Source organism: Myotis brandtii, unplaced genomic scaffold (assembly GCF_000412655.1).
Source record: "Myotis brandtii unplaced genomic scaffold, ASM41265v1 scaffold59, whole genome shotgun sequence".
In the NCBI taxonomy this organism is placed as follows: domain Eukaryota; kingdom Metazoa; phylum Chordata; class Mammalia; order Chiroptera; family Vespertilionidae; genus Myotis; species Myotis brandtii.
Window position 1 is genome coordinate 3856400 of NW_005370223.1, and position 18020 is coordinate 3874419.

Consider the following 18020-nt stretch of genomic DNA (forward strand, 5'->3'; position numbering starts at 1 on the left):
TTATTATCATAGATACGTTTTCAAAATATAGTTGAAATTTTATTTTGTCACTAGTCAGCTATCTTATAGTACTAAACAAAACCTTTGATGAGTTTTGATTTAAGTGTTCACTTGAAAGTTAGGTCTGAATATTTGAATGCAGTTTTACTAGGAAGAAAGAATTATCATAGTAAAAATCCAGGCCAACTCATAAAATTATTTTTTTGTTTTGTTAAACTCACAATGAAGGTGAAATACCCTATAATTTTAATGAAAAAAATAATTTAATTGAATAAATACAATAAAAATGTATATAATTTTGATTAAATACAATCAATAAATTTAATATCTAAAATTGATCTCTTGCAGGTAAAAGTAGACTTAGGAGAATGTAATAGTAAAAAGATTCTTTTAGACAGACACTTAAAGATATTTATTTATTGGCATTTCCAGGACAATAGACATTGATAACAATGCTGTTTGTTGTTGTGTTTACCCTCTTTTCCAAATAGTATTTTTTTTTCCCATTCAAGAATTACTTATGATTATTAGCTATGGTTAGGGTTACTGCTGGACTTAAGCAGTGAAATAGAACATTTTCTTGGGGTGACTGGATAGGAATTGACAGAGGGACAGGAAGAAGAAAAGTCAAGAATTTACAGAAGATTCATTTCACTATGTGAGCATAAAATTTTCTGAAATAATGAGTTATCCTTGATGAAAGATAGGCAGAGCTCAGCAAATAGTCATTGGGGTAAGAAAGGAGGTGATGTGACTAAAATCCTCTGACGGTCAGCCACGGAACAGAGAGGAAAGAGGGAAGGAAGAACACCCAACATTAAACTAGCAGTTATTGGGTAAGAGTTGTTTTAAAAATCCATCTTATATTATTAAGTCATTAATTGCCAATTATCTTTAAAGTATGATTTTGTTATGATTACTAATCTTGTGTAGAAGAATATAAATGTTTTATGGGGGAGAGAGTTTTAAGATCTTTTCTAACCCAGAAGAAAGAATAAAGCAAATATTTCACAGATACCCAAATATTGACATCAGAGTAAAACAGCAAATGAGTGGAAGAGATAAGACTGACTCTTCTTGTCTGTTTTTATTTTTTTAAAATGTATATTCATATAAATAGCCCCTTTCAGATAACAGGGTAGTTATCTTCATTCTGTTTACCTATACCGCCATCTTGGTCTCTCCTCTTTAAGATCTTTTCTAACCCAGAAGAAAGAATAAAGCAAATATTTCACAGATACCCAAATATTGACATCAGAGTAAAACAGCAAATGAGTGGAAGAGATAAGACTGACTCTTCTTGTCTGTTTTTATTTTTTTAAAATGTATATTCATATAAATAGCCCCTTTCAGATAACAGGGTAGTTATCTTCATTCATTTGGTATATATTTACTTCATGCCAGAACCTTGGGATATAAAGGTGAACAAGACCCTTTTACTTCTTAAAAATGAGCTTATAGTTCATTGAGGGAAACATACAGGTGAGCAGATAAAAGTTAGTTAAAATATTGTTGTAAAACAGAAGAGCATGATTTCATATTGAAAGAAAACCTTTACCCAGACCTGGGATTCTGGAAAAGAATACTGGATGTCATGTCCAAGGTGAGACGTTAATTATGAGCTAGAGGAGAAGCAGTTGGTCAGGATTGTGGAAACTAAATTTGTTGATTAGCATTGTGGAAACTAAATTAGTTTTGTGCAACAGTAGTTAGAATGGAATGGGAGAATGGTAAGGGTTAATTCTTAATGCGATCAGCAATTGCCTTCAGATTTTGAAAGGCCTTGAAAGTAAGTTTAAAGATTTTCAACAGAGTATGGATGAGAGCAATAGAAAGTTTGTATCAGATTTATGCTTTAGAAACCAATTTAGGCAGCAGTGTGGATGAGGGTAAAAAATAGGAGGCAGGAAAATTTACAGTGAAAAAGTATTCAATGATAATGTTAATGCAGAGAATTACACAAGTTTGTGGTATTGTGATGTGCTGGAATCAACAGGAGTTGTTGGTCATCTACCTATATAAAAGCCTAAGTGACCATTATGACTGGTCTACCAAACAACCGGTCACCCGGTCACTATGACACGCTCTGACCACCAGGGGACAGATGCTCAATGCAGGAGCTTCCCCCTGGTGGTCAGTGTGCTCCCACAGCCAACCTCCAGTGGCCGGCCAACCTCCCACGGTCCCTGCCCCTGGGTGGCCAGCTGGCCCTGATTAGCCCCTATCAGAACTGGATGAGACGGCCCTGATCGACAGCCAGGCTGAGGCACCCCACCAATGCATGAATTTGTGCACTGGGCCTCTAGTTTGAATATAATGGGGCTAAGGGAAAGGAAACAGTAGGCAGGCACCCAATGTTGCTGGTTTGGAGAGTTGGGTACACAGTTGGGTGCCTTTCACTGAGACAAGGAACAAGGGAAAAAGAAGCACGTTTGAGTCTGGGCCATAGAGGCAATTGTTATAATATTAATTTTTTTCTAGTTCTTCCTCTGTGCCAGGTATCATTCTATGCATATTATTTTTTTTTACAGTTGATATCTTCAAAAAAATCTTTATTGTTGAAAATATTACTTATGTCCTCTTTTTTCCGGATTGACCTCTCCCATCCTGCCCCACCCCAACCCCCAACCGGTTTGACTCTAGAACTTATACTCTTAACCCTTCAACGACTATAGAGAAATTGAGACCTTAAATAACTGATTATTTAGTTCATTGAATTCTATTTAATTTTTTTATTGGTTGCTGGCTGCATGCATGAGACTGCTAGAGCCTGATATATAAAGGTATTCAATACAGGGCACTATTGAGGAGTGTACACATACAGTTAATTCTAAAAACAAGCTTAACCTTACAAACGGTGTAATCGATTAGGAGAAAACTACTTCTATCTGAAAATAGAGGGGGAAGATTTGAATGGAAGAAGGGAGCATTGAGTGATATTAAAAAAGATTTCTCAAAGAAAGATTTATATTTAAACCTGGAGTGAGAGAAGACTCCATATGAGCTGAAAATTTTTATTGTTCAAGCATTGCAAATACCTTCAGTTGGCTTATGTTGTTTGTTAAATGTTGGGTAATTAGTATTAGTTCAAGACCATATTTCTCTAAATGTATAAAATGTATAGTTTGTTAAAATGTGTTTAGTATATATTTATGTTAAGGCAGTTTTTATTCTAAAGTATTTCAGTATGTTCAGATGACTTTTATCAGAAAGTCATATTTATAATTTTTTAATTTTACAGTGTGATTGGAAAACTTGTAATTTCTGCTTTTGTTTTCCTAGACTTTTAAAAATTAAAAAAAGTATTGAAATCATTATATTGTATTTAATTTATGTTGTTTAGCTTGGAGTTAATTATTAAGTAGCATTTAATTTTTAGCCTTAGAAAAACAAATGCAGAAGTTAATAAACCTTTCTTTAAAAAATTATTGGATTCATTGTTAACAAAGCATAGCATAAGTAATCCTCCGTCAGCCTGTGAAAGGGACGGCTTAACACAACTGTTGATGCATTTGGAGTGAAACATCTTTATCAAGTTAATACCAGAAGCAGTCATGCCCTACTTGAATTACTCATTTATAATAGCTGAACAGCAGCCTGCATGTGGACTTTGAAATCCTGGGAAAATAAGATGCCTGCATACATCCAAATGTTGAAAGCTTCTGCTTCTCAGCAGCTGGAAAATGTTGAGTTGTGTTGTCATCCATTAGGTTTTTGGCCTTCCAGGAGATGTGGTCAGTTTAATTACTGACCAGCTTTATTTGTTACTTTTAATGATTATAACCTCTCAAGTAAGCAAATCTCTGAAGTTTTCAGCGTAAAAGATTATACTTAGATATTGTATATTTAAAATTTATAAAATTAAACACATAAACCAAATCATTTTACTTTGCTGAAGTTTATATACTCAGATCAATAAAAATATTTTAGATATAATAATAAAAATTTTACTTTAAGTGAAGTCTAAAATGTGTTGTGTGTTAAGAGTCACATATTTCCATTCTGAGGTAAATTTTATATATTAGATCCATTTGTGTGCAAAATTTTTAAATTTTTTCTAAAATAAAGGCTGTGGTTAATATTGAGTCACGACTACTTATGAACAAAACAAATTACTTGTAATTTTTGTTTATTTTTGTACTACTATTTTGATGTCTAGTTCAGAAAAGATTTTTAGAAAATAGGGAGATATGGAACATGTTATACAAAGGACGAGATGTATCTGTAACTTTGAGGTTGTTACTCTTGAATTCTAACTCTGCTATGGAATCTAGCTAGGCTTTGTATAAATCACTTGATCTCACTTTGTTTCTTAATCTATTAAGTGACTGTAGTATCAGGCGCTGAATATGAATACCTTTGAGTCGCTTGTCCATTGTATAAAGACATCCCTTTAAAGCAGTGGTTCTCAACCTTCCTAATGCCGCGACCCTTTAATACAGTTCCTCATGTTGTGGTGACCCCCAACCATAAAATTATTTTCGTTGCTACTTCATAACTGTGATTTTGCTACTGTTATGAATCGTAATGGAAATATCTGATATGCAGGATGTATTTTCATTGTTACAAATTGAACATAATTAAAGCATAGTGATTAATCACAAAAACAATATGTAATTATATATGTGTTTTCCAATGGTCTTAGGCGACCCCTGTGAAAGGATCGTTCGACCCCCAAAGGGGTCGCGACCCACAGGTTGAGAACTGCTGCTTTAAAGAGTTCAGCATTCATGTCATAAACCAAGTGAATTTGTTTATTAATACTATTGTTATTTATTACAGTGATTTTCAGGGAGATGACATTAAAATTATTATTGTAACAAAATTTCTATATTATAACAGTATTGAACAGATGGAAGTAAAATTGAGAAAGACAACATGTGACTGGTTAAAAAGTGAGAGATACCATCCTCATTGACAAACAGTTGATCACATAGTTAGAGGCATTATGCTGATGATATACTTAGAAGATTTTACAGGTATTTATAATAACTAAGTATAAAAGAATTATAGAAATATATCAGAGATTATACTTTGCTAATACATATGGTAGTTTTTAACTTATGTAAAAACTTTATGCAAGGATTAATGATATGCCTATGAACAGCAACTGGAAAAGTATAATGAGAGAAATATATTTTGAAATGTGTTTGTAAAAAGGTTAAGTAATAGATTTTTATGATCAGGAGGGATCTGTTCTGAATTTGAAAGAAAGGAAGAATCTGAGTGGTCATAAATCATGCTAAAATAAAAGCAACAGAACATGTATATATACAGGGTGGGGCAAAACTAGATTTACAGTTGTGGGTATGTGAAACAGTTTATTCTTGTATTATTATTTATTATTTTCCATATGAACAACTATATGTATAAGGTAAATATTTATTAATACTTAAAATGGTTTTAGTATTGATTCCCTTGCCTTTTTTGTGACTCTTTTAATTATGTATCCAGATATTACATTGGTACATAACATTTCTGTGCCAGACCAGGTTAAGTATATGAAAAGCATATGTTGTTCTAATACCCATAAATTTTTAATAAACTTACAGTCATGTTCATAACTTTTTTTGATAACATTTGGAAACTTGTTCAGCTATTTTTGTTTTTAAACTAACAGATGGGTTTTTTTATATAAAAAATTATTTGTATGTATTGACTAGGTTTCTTAGGGTTCACAAAACAGACATATTACTATGTTCATATTGAATGATATGTAAAATCATGTGCTGATTCATCTTTTTTCCAAAATGAAAATACCCTTTTATATGTTAAATGCTTAAGGCAGAATTAAAACAACATTATAGAACTATTATGAATCATCTAAAACACTATGACCTAAAGATTAAATAATGTTAATATTTTCGTAAACATCCTTTCAGATAAATTTTTAATGCTTAAGTATGTAAATATACAATCCTACATAAATGATTTCATATCTGCATTCTCTTCTGTACCTTTTTCACTCCCGGTGTTTTAAAGTCATCTTTCAATGCCATTAAATAGAGCTTTTCATCATAATTTTTTAAAAATACATAGTTTTATTTATTTCAGGGAGGAAGGGTGAGGGAGAGAGATAGAAACATCTATCTATATATATAATATCCTAAGCTATTGTTACGACTGAACGACCAGTTGACCGGTCGCTATGACACGCACTGAACACTAGGGGGCAGATGCTCAGTGCAGGAGCTGCCCCCTGGTGGCAGATGCGCTCCCACAACCAACCTCCTGTGGCCCGGGCTGGCCAACCTTCCACGGTCCCTTCCCATTGCCGGCCGGCCCCAATTGGCCCCGATCAGGACTGGGCGAGATGGCCCCAATCTCCGGCTAGGCCAAGGGACCCCATCGGTGCACGTATTCATGCACCGGGCCTCTAGTCAATAATGAGAGAGAATCATTGATTGGCTGCCTCCTGCACACCCTCGACTGAGGATTGAGCCCACAACTGGGGCATGTGCCCAGACTGGGAATTGAACCATGACCTCCTGGCTCACGGGTCCACTCTGAACCACTGTGCCATGCTGGCCGGGCTCATCCTAATTTTAAATCACATTGTAGCACTCATAGCGTCACATAAGATGGCTTTTACTATAGTTCTCTCTACAGTTCCTTTCTTCAACCATCTCTAAGGATTCTCAGTTTAAGGAATCAGGGCTATTGAAATTTTCTGCTGCACCAAGCCTGCTATCCAGTTATCATTCAAGGGTTTGAAGATACTGAATTTTCTGCCTAGTATTTGACTCATGTGGCCATCAGTTCATATTCTCTGGCCTTATGTGACAGATTAGTACTTTAGTATTTTGATCCTGAATACCAGTAAAAGTTATGCTGAGTAACGTGATGAAAAGTTCTTACATTGTTTAAAACCAGTTGAGAAAGAGGAGATAAAGAAACCGTCATTATTCTGGAAAATTGATGCTAGGGACAATGGCCATGTCGTCCTCATATGCTGCAGACTTCCCTGTAACTCGTACTGTGCTTTAACTTATAAGTAGCTGTATTTTCTCTGTAGTAATATCACCATTAAAAGAGTTTAGGTGGCATTAAGAATGAAGGATATTTCAAATATTTTAAAGACTGGTGCATTCTAGGACCGGTGAATCCAAAGGTGAAATGCCAGTAGTAATAAGATGTTGAAGCAGCTGCAGCAATCCTATACGTAGCAGTGCATTAGAGTGCATGTTTCTTGTGTGTGATTACTAAGTACTGAGTGTGGCTCAGTGCCTGGAAAGAAATTTATACTATAGATAACTCACTGGATCTGCTTTTCCATTGACACCCGTATCTACTTATTTGTTTCTATTTGTAGTTCTCCATCGCCTCCCCACAAATTTTGATGTTTCCATAATCGCAATTTATTAGAGTAATATTATTTGTAACAGATGGCATAGTATGGTGATTATAACAATAGGATTAAAAATTAGGCTGATTCCTGGCTCAACTATGTACTACTGTCTCTGTGATTATTGGCAAATTCCTGGACTCCTCAATAACTTTGTTTTCTCGTTGGTAAGATGGGAATAATAATATCTTTCTCATTGGGTTATCATGAAGATTAACTAAATTCATGTGAGTAAAGCATTTAGAATAAGAGTTGGGCAAACAAATGTTAGTTATTGTAAAGGCAAAAATTCATGACAGAACCCCCTAAAAACAAAGTAGTCTTTATTTTCTGGTTTATCAGAATTTACTTTCTATTAGAAGATATTCATGTTTACGGGAATATTAATGAAGTTCATATTTCTATTAACAAATATGATTGTTTTAAATGAAAACCAGTTTTATGAATAAAGCATTGTATCTAGTGACTAAAAGGAATTGATATGTGCCCAGCATTGGATAAGTTTAGTCAGTTCTATAAAGATAAAATGTCAAATTGTTGTTATCACCTAACTTTTGTAGTGCCAATATTTTCCGTGAGCAGCAAGTGAAATTTTGGTTATCTGTGGAACATTTTCTCTTGCTTAATTCACAGGCACATTAGACTCAGCATTTTCAAATTAATTTCACTCCACACCTGCACTTTGACCCGTATTTTCCGTATCCTCGAATAGTGGTATTATCAGTCTAGCCCAGCCATGGGCAAACTACCGCCCGCGGGCCGGATCCGCCCGTTTGAAATGAATAAAACTAAAAAAAAAAAAGACCATACCCTTTTATGTAATGATGTTTACTTTGAATTTATATTAGTTCACACAAACACTCCATCCATGCTTTTGTTCCGGCCCTCCGGTCCAGTTTAAGAACCCATTGTGGCCCTCGAGTCAAAAAGTTTGCCCACCCCTGGTCTAGCCATAAACCTGGGGATTGTCTAAACTTTTCCTTTCCTTTTTCCTCCACTTTTTCCTCATCTTTCCTATTTGGGCAGTTGCCAATCCTATGACTTCTATAAAACTTTTATAAGACAAATACGATTCCTTTACTTCCTTTTAAAGTATTCTTTAATGGCTCCCTCATTGCTATCTGAATAAAGATCATACTTCTTAGCTGGATATACAGCTCTATCCTAATACCGTTTAGTATTTTCATATGAACACTATTCTCCCACTGTGCGGAACTATTTTCAGTTCCATTGACATGCCATTCTTTACCATTTTCATTTGCAATATAATTTTTCAGTGCAGAGGAAGCTATCTATTACTTTTGTTGAAAATTAATATGCAAATTTCCTTCCTAGACAAGTTAGGTACCTTTATGTTTCCTTCTCCATTCTATAACCTCTAGTGAATGTTTTATTAAAACACTTATCAAAAATTATTAATTTTTGTTAGTGTCTTCCACTAATTTATGAGAAACTCAAAAAACAGAGACTATGTTTAAATTTATCTCGGAATGCTTATCATTTAGTTTTAGGCATATGGTTAGTATTCAATAAAGGTTTATTGAATTAATAAATGATTTTGAATGAGAACACATCTTTGGTAACAGTCACGTAGTAAATCTGTCTTTAGTGGGAGATAGTAAAAATTAATTGCTAGTAATTATTCTCAAGAGGCAAAAATAAGGAAATGGGCTGATACCCAAGATTTTGCTCATTTGATAGTAATTCTGCTAGTTTCTTCCTTTTATTTATTTACCACTTTGACAATAACTATTAATCTTGTCTACTTTCTTGTTAGTACTAGTCACTGTAAAAAAGTACCCATCACTCAACCTACAGCCTCACAATTTTTAATTTATAACTTTTTATTTTATTAATACTTTCTATTATTGTTGTTTTATCAGTTGACTAGAAATATAAAAGCCCCCCCCTATATTTTGCATATTCATTGTAATAAATGTAAAAGTGGGTTCATAGAACTTACTTAAGGGCATCTGGCAAATTGGTTAGGAAGACTAGTCCTTGGATGGCATGAAGATAAAGATCTTCATTCACAGGATAAGAGGCCAGAGAATTGTGCGGACAGGATAAATATGTCAAGTAGGGAGCTTTCCCTGAGAGTGAGTAGAGGCTAAGAATCTGAGTATACAGCGGTCAGGACCATGAGGACAGGAGGTAAAAGTGATATTTAGAGTGCTGGAAGGGCTAGTGTGGCAGGGGTTGTGTGTCTGCATATTGTTTTGGGGATCTGACTTTTAACTGAGAAAAGAGTGCTGCTTGGGGAGGCTGTACTTCAGTAGCAATGAATTCCCACTAGAAGTTGATAGAACAAATAAGTAGTCAAGCACCTTGGCTCTGGTAGTGGGATACTAGTTATGTTTATTTTACTGAAACGACTGTGTTCAAGACTGTGTGTTTGGTTTTGCCTGTGAATGACCTAGTTCAATTTAGGTCTTAACCAAAAGCGGAGACTGATGTTCACATCTATTTACTGAATAAATTCGAGCAGTTTTCTGTGCCATTGGCGGAACAAATTAAACTTTCACTGGTTGAGTGCTTGAGCCTACACGGTATAGTGTGGGAGGATTATCAGCTAGGTTGTCTTATTGGTTTATTGGCAGCAGAAAACTCTTAAACTGAGTTTTCCCATGGAAGAGATATCTTATTTGAAATCCCAGAACTTTTACTAAAAAATTTATGAAGTGGGATGACAGTAAATTACTGAAAAATCATCAAAGCAAGTATGTTATTAAATGACAATTTATTGACTTCATCCCCCAGGCCAGTTTAAAGAAAAGGGAGGGTAAGATTTCAAGCTGCACTTTGAATGCTGTGTGAGGTCTGTTTGAGATATTTTGGTTAAGCTGTGATTAATTAACTCAATTAAATGAGTATTAGTACATGAGTAAAAGTACACGCTTAAGGATCTGTCAAAGGGGTAAAATGGGTTCAGTACTGATAAAATTTTGAATCTGAATCTGGTTAAAATTAAAGGGCACACAAAAATTCACCTGTCATCTTTGATCTTTTGATGAAGAGTGGCAATAATTCACGGTTCATATATGTATTCTGTGTCTTATAGTATATGTATATACCTGTACATATGTATGTATTTATTTGACTTCAGAGATAATGGAATTAAGCTTAGATTTCCCTTTTTATTGTATTTTTAAAATTTAACTTCTCATTGGTTTGATTCTTTTAAAAATTGTTAGTAATTATTATCCTTGGGCTTTTTCGCTTGTGCAGTTATATAATTTCACTGACACCTGTAAAAGCGAAGAAAGATTTTGAAACTTTCCATTTTGCTTTAACCATTCCTTAATAAAGAGGTGCTTCCAGTTTATGAACAAGAAAGTACAGTTCCCTAGCTTGAACTTTGTCCCCCTCTTTTTATAACCCCTGACTATTGAGATACTTAGTCCCTTTTGGTCAGTTCCCTATGCATAATTTCATTTGTTTTCATTACTTCTGAAAGCACTATATGCTGATTTATTGATTATTAGTTTTGCAATTTTTCATATTTTAATATCTCTGAAATTAGGAGTCCTTGTATAATCAGTAATATCTTATACTTGCTGATAGCTTGAGTTGAGGTCGGCCAGAGAGGATATCTGTCTGCTTTTGCTGCTCGTTTTGTAGCACTACCACTTGAGACTGCTATAAGTTAAACTGCCTGCTTGAGAAGTTTTTGGACTTCATTGGTAGTGTGGATTCAGTCTGCAAATTTACATGAGGTTCAAATTCCCAAAGATTTATTTTTGTCTCTCTACCCAATGGGAAGCCCAAGTCAAACAACTATTTTTCTGCTTGGTGGCTTTATTTCTTATTTCCTCTTGCACTGGCAGCTTTGATGTGTTAAATTTATGCCGGACTTTCTTATCAGACTGGCTTCTTGGAATTTTTTTTTTTTGCAGTGATACAGTAAGTATTGCCCAGTCTTGTAATTAGTGTCTTATCTTATATATAATGAAATGTAGGGGCAGTGATGTAACGAAAAAGCAACGGCATGTAGGCAACAGGAAATGGTACATAGCCTTGGACCTACTTCACAGGAGACCCTGTACTGTCATCTTTTGTGGCTGAAAGTGGTAATGACTTCCTCTGCGATATTGCTTGCCATATTTATAAGCAAGGCTTTATTTTACTATTATCCCAGATCTGGCAGTCCAGCATAGTGCTGAATCTTGTGTAATCATTTAGTGAGCAGCCCTTGGCTAAACGTTAGTTAAAGGTCTCGAGAAGATGAATCATTTAATCATTATAACCAATGGCATCTTAGTCTTATCTTATCAGGTGAGACGTATTGGAGGGCTTGTTTACAATTAATGATTTGCAAAGGGGCAAGAATTATACAACTCATTTTTTAAAAAAAACCTTTGTCATGAACCTAGGTTTTCATACCAAGGTACTGTAAAATCTATACATACTAGAGGAAATCTGTTTCCTATAGATAAATATGTTTTTCCAAACAACTGTTCTATTTTGTGTTAGGAAAAGTAGGGAATCCTTGGAAAATTTAATTAACATTTTAAACTTTGACTTAGTTTTCAAGCTAAGCTAATGCCATTGTATGCCAGCTCTAATTTACTGGGTTGCTCTCTGTTTGAAAGAGACCTTCAGGATAAGGTTCTATGTCAGTAAGCACAATAGTTTCCCAGAATCCTAGTTTAAAAAGATATTTATATTGTTTTGCATAATATCAGGATGATAGTGGGGCTATGGTAAAAGTCTAAGGGCCTTCCTTCCTTGTTAATTCTGATCTTTGTTCCACAGATTTTTAAAATATAATCCATATTTTCTTCTTTATTTTTTTAGCGCTCTCTTTCTTCCTCCTGCGATGTTGGCCAACTGAAGTTTACATATTGTTTTCTCAGTAAATATTTGCTATCTTTGTCCTGTTATTTGACTTGTTTAACTTTCATATTAGTTTGAACCATTTACTAATAGACTAAGATGGCATAGTTACTTCTGGCATTTTTATTTATTTTCTTTTTACATTGACTTTAATTTTTAGAGCAGTTCTAGGTTCACAGCAAAATTGAGCACAATATATAAAAAGCTGTCATATACTATGTCCCCACACATGCACAGTCTTCCCCATTAACAGCACCTGTCATCACATTGTACACTTGTTACAATTGATAAACCTACATTAACACAACATTACCACCGAAAGTCCATAGTTCCTATTTTGTTTCACTTGGTATTGTGCATTACATGGATTCTGACAAAAGTAGAATGACGTAGAGACACCAATGTAGTGTAATATGGAGTAGTTTCACTGCCCTAAAAATCCTGTGCTTTCCTGTTAATACCCTCCCTTTCTACTCTTTGGCAACCAGTAATCTTTTTACTGCCACTATAGTTTTGCCTTTTCCAGAATATGATTGGAGGCATACAGTATGTAACCTTTCAATTTGACTTCTTTCACTTAGTAATGTAGCTTTACGTTTCCTCTATGTCTTTTCATGGCTTAATAGCTCATTTCTTCTTCTTCTTTTTTTTAAATTTAAATTCTTTATTGTTTAAAGTATTACATGGGTCTCCTTTCCCCTCCATTGATCTCTCCCCAGCCACTTCCATCCTTCACCACCCTACTGTCTGTGTCCATTGGTTATGCTCGTATGCATGCATACAAGTCCTTTGGTTGATCTCTTACCTCCTTGCCTCCGGTTTTCCCTCATAGGTTGGACAGTTTGTTCGATGCTTCTTTGTCTCTGATTCTATTTTTGTTCATCAGTTTGTGTTGTAATGAGATTAATTAAAATGTTGGAAGGGACCTTTAGTTTTTGTTTTAAATTGCCATCCAACTTATTTAAAAGAGGAAACATTTAACCGGTAAATGCTGCTGTACCTTTTATAGAATGGTGAACCTTACAACTTGTGAGGTTTTCATCAAATAAATGTTCATTTAAATTTTAGCTCATATGAATTTTTGATGATAATTAAAAACACAAGTTTTTAAAGCAGTCAATTTGCTTTCATATTTACAGTGTGAAAAAGCTAAAATTTTCTGCCCTCCCCCTCCCCCCAGGTCACCTTTGGGTCAGGTATTGCTGCTTTTGCAAATCTGCCTGTCCTTGATCTTTGGTTACTCAGAGTTTAAGTTTGATTTTGAGCCCCCGAGTGCTGAAATTTTCTAAACTAAACACATGTTTAGCATTCATCTGATTTAACCAATTATCTTCTTTAAATAAACGTCAGTTATTTCTACATGAAAAGTAACTATTGTTAGTTACAGGCTCTATTAACTACCAAAGTCTAATTCTGGAGCATTCTATAAAATTACTGAAAAAACCTATCTGATATTGCACACTGGTTCAGAGGGTTTTAGCTTCTTTTAAAAACTGAAGATTCTTGTATGTACAATGTTATGAATCAGCTTAAATAATTATGATAGATTACTATATCAGATAGTGACTATGTCTCCCCCTCACCCCCGTAAAAAGTTATAAAAAATTAAAATCTATTCTCTGTTATTCCAGGTGAACTTTTGATTCATATAAGGTAAACTTTTGCTGAGACAGTGAAGTACAATTTCTATTTGAATAGAATTTATAATTTGACTTTACTTGCAAATAACATTTAGAAAATTCTTGATTTCTGATAGAGGGAGACAGAGAGAGAGGATTTGTTATTTCACTTATTTATGCATTCATTGGTTGATTCTTTTATGTGCCCTGACTGAGGATCAAACCTGCAACCTTGGCGTATTAGAATGACACTCTAACCAACTGAACTACCCAGCTAGAACCATTTTTTTTTTCTTTAGTAAGGTTAAGGACTGTTTATTTAAATCTAATTATGTAAGGTATGTGATATGGTATATAAAATTGAATTATTAGATTAAGGTTTCTACTAGATCATTAATATTTTCATTTAGTTAAAGATAGAAGCTTATTCCTGTTTAGGGATTCTGTTTTGTGAGGTTCTGAGAAACCAGGAAGACTATGCTGCTACACTTTATGTTGCTCTGGTTGTGAGATATTATTTTGCATATAAAACTCTCTAAAACTTAAGAGAACGGAAGAGGAAAATAAGAGTAAATTTTTAATTTGAGGATTGGTAATAGTCTAATGTGAACAATCATTACATTATTTGAATTTTTAATATTAATTGACTTTATTTTAAATTTGTTTTGCTGATTAGAGTGAGAGCATGAATGCTCATCTAATTGTTGATTTGGTCATTGAATATGAGTGCAATCCACATGTCTGTGTCAAAGATTTGTCTATTTTTTACTGGAGGTGGGAAGCATAAATATGCAAAGACTTAGCTATTAGAAGAGTCCTGTGTTGATTCCTTTTCCTATTCTTTTTGTTATCTTCCTTCACAAAGAATTTGGAGAAATTGGAATTGATTCAAAGAAAAGGAATAATAATTCTTAGGCAGGAAGTGAGGACATGTGGAAAACATGTAGCAGCTCTTAGACATTTAAAAAAATATTTTTATTGATTTCAGAGAGGGAGAGGGAGACAGAGATAGAAACATCAATGATAAGAGAATCATTGATCGGCTGTCTCTGCAGCCCCCCTACTGGGGAACGAGCCCACAACTCAGGCATGTGCCCTTGACCAGAATTGAACCCGGGACCCTTCAGTCCACAGGCCGAAGGTCTGTCCACTGAGCCAAATCGGCTAGGGCCTCTTAGACATTTTTGTCTTACTTCCATGATAGTTCACTGTGATGTGTGGTATCCTCAGCAAGGGTCCTATACTAGGTCACAAAGGCCATTAGCATGACCTATACAAATACATTTTTCTATCTGAAAACTATAGAAGAGAATCAGAGTATGAATTACTTCCCTTTGGAAAATTAGTGTTGGATAGTGAGAAGTTGACCTACTCTCATGTCAATTCCTGATGATACACATTATTTGGTTTGGAGCCCTCACCTTTCTTACCTAGTTTTAGGCCTGAAAAAGCGATCATCCTCTCCTGGTCCTCATGGCAGTTCTGACAAGGCTATAATGTCTGGTACTTAATAGTTGCCCAATAAAATATTTAATGAGGGGAGTCTTAGCCAACTAATTCCAGTCCAGAGTAGAATGTAGGTTTCATGTTTTGCTGGGGATTTCTGTTTATTTTATCTGCTTGAGAGTAGTTACAGTTCAGTGGGAAGCTTCTTAGAAGGTCTCTAACATGGTCAACAGGAGAATGTTAAGATATATTTGAGCATGGGCTTTTTGACTTAAAATACTTGGTTAGTAGATAGTTATTTAACATGGTTTAATAATTGTCACGAGAGCCAAATACTTGCAATGACAATGATCATCATCTTAAAGTCTTGGCTGATTCATATTCCATTGTTCTGTTGAGCAAAGGAAAAAGGAGTGCAGGTAGATATGTTTAGTAGGTGCATCTTCACTTATGTATGTAACACAAACTTTCCCTTTCTCTCTTTCATACTCTACCTGACTTTCTTAACTCCTTGACTGTATTTGCTGAGCTTAGATTTCTTATGATCTCTTTATAGATTGTGGACAGTTTGACCAGCATCTCTTACTAAAATTGGTATTTAATAAATTAAAAAAATAAAAATAAAATTGGTATTTTAAAAAAATCTCCAAAAGGAAGAGGGAAGGAAAGGAACAATTATTGAACATTTGCTATTATTATTATTGAACATTTATTATTATTACTATTTCAGGTGCTATCCTTGCTGCTTTTGTCTTACATCTTTTTAAAATCAGAATAGTGCAGTGAACAATTATTTGCTTCATTTTTACATTGAGAAAACAGGTTTAGAGAGGTTATTGACCATCACAGACACATAATTAATACATGGCAGAACCAGGATTTGAACCAATATGTTTATATCTACAGAGCTCTCTAATATATATCATACTATCTGAAATCAGGTATTTGAATGATTGAAATGGTTGTAATAGTTAAATATAACTTTATATAAACGCAATAAAAACTGAGATAGGCTTCCAGATACACATCAAATCATACTGTTCTCCCCATAGGTTGTTGTTCTAAATACTCAGCCTGTGTTCTGATTAATCTTGATTGTGTTGGGATGTAAAATTTTGCCTTTATTTGACTTGCAACCTGCTTTATAGAGTTGGTGATTTATTGAATATCTTGGAAGCAAGTTCTTGACAGGCAGTATTTTAAGGTGAAATTGCTGTGTGAGGATTTTGTTAACCTGACATTTTGTGGTTTCGCCTCATAAAACTGGCAAAGGACTCCCAGTGTGGAATGTTAATGGGGTGAAGTAATGAATGCAGGCTGGGATACAAGCAGCCAGACATGAGCAATCCTATAGTTCATACTCCATGATTCTTGGGGGAGGTCTTGGTAGACAGTAGCTTTAGTAAAAGATAAAAGCAGTAGGAGATCTTTTTAACTCAGCAGTTGATCAAATTCTTGATCTGAAATTCAGGCTTAGCAGCCAAATAGGGGGATGAACATGGGAAAGTAATTAAAGTGAAGCAAGTACAATCCTTCATGATAATTTTCACTTTCTCAAGCTCTTGAAGTAAATAATTATTTAATACCTATTTCCTCTAACCAAATAATAGCCTGTTTTTTTCATTCAGCTTTCAAGTACTGCCTATTTCATTTGTATATCTCAATCTGTCAATAAGATAACTAATTTAATTTAGTGTTAGTTGTGCAGATTTTATCCCACTGGTCCAAAGTGATAGATGATGCTCTTTTTCATGTAGCTTTATTTTTAAGCTGTGCTCTACAGACCCAAAGGTTTCCTAGAGTTGCCATTGGGGTGGGGCTCTGAACCCTCATTTCTAGATTCCATAGAAGCTCCTCTTCTGTATTTTTCGGGATGATGGTTGGACTACCCTGTAAGATTTTTTTTTAATTAAATCTTTATTGTTCAGATTATTGCATTTGTTCCTCTTTCCCCCCCCATAACTCCTCTCCTCCCAGTTCCTGCCCCACCCTCCGCCCTCACTCCCCACCCACTGTCCTCACCCATAGGTGCACGATTTTTGTCCAATTCTGTACATATTATTTATTCACTTGATTCTTAGATTCACTTGTTGATAGATGCATGTTTGTTGTTCATAATTTGTATCTTTACCTTTTTTTTCTTCTTCCTCTTCTTAAAGGATACCTTTCAGCATTTCATATAATACTGGTTTGGTGGTGATGAACTCCTTTAGCTTTTCCTTATCTGTGAAGCTCTTTATCTGACCTTCAATTCTGAATGATAGCTTTGCTGGATAAAGTATTCTTGGTTGTAGGTTCTTGGTATTCAGCACTTTGAATATTTCTTGCCATTCCCTTCTGGCCTGCAAAGTTTCTGTTGAGAAATCAGCTGACAGTCGTATGGGTATTCCCTTGTAGGTAATTGAGACTCTTTCTCTTGCTGCTTTTAAGATTCTCTCTTTGTCTTTTGCTCTTGGCATTTTAATGATGATGTGTCTTGGTGTGGTCCTCTTTGGATTCCTTTTGTTTGGGGTTCTCTGCGCTTCCTGGACTTGTAAGTCTATTTCTTTCACCAGGTAGGGGAAGTTTTCTGTCATTATTTCTTCAAATAGGTTTTCAATATCTTGCTCTCTCTCTTCTTCTGGCACCCCTATAATTCGGATGTTGGTACGCTTGAAGCTGTCCCAGAGGCTCCTTACACTATCTTCGTATTTTTGGATTCTTTTTTCATTTTGCTTTTCCGGTTGGGTGTTTTTTGCTTCTTCGTATTTCAAATCTTTGACCTGATTCTTGCG

At 34.8% G+C, this 18020-nt stretch overlaps 1 protein-coding gene across 13 annotated transcripts in view; it reads left to right on the top strand.

The window, feature by feature from the left end:
• VPS13B (vacuolar protein sorting 13 homolog B (yeast)) overlaps positions 1 to 18020 on the top strand; it is a 631834-nt gene that overhangs the window by 166688 nt on the left and 447126 nt on the right. Inside the window, exon 20 of one of the 13 annotated variants that reach the window (XR_001364591.1) lies at positions 11305 to 11325. The exons of 11 other annotated variants lie outside the window; for them this stretch is intronic. Coding sequence is in view for 1 of the 2 variants with exons in the window: in XM_014550213.1 (XP_014405699.1) it covers positions 11305 to 11318 (14 nt within the window). In the remaining variant the exon portion in view is untranslated. Of the gene's footprint in view, positions 1 to 11304; positions 11416 to 18020 lie in introns of those variants that run through there. One more of the 13 variants, XM_014550213.1, reaches the window with a different exon arrangement.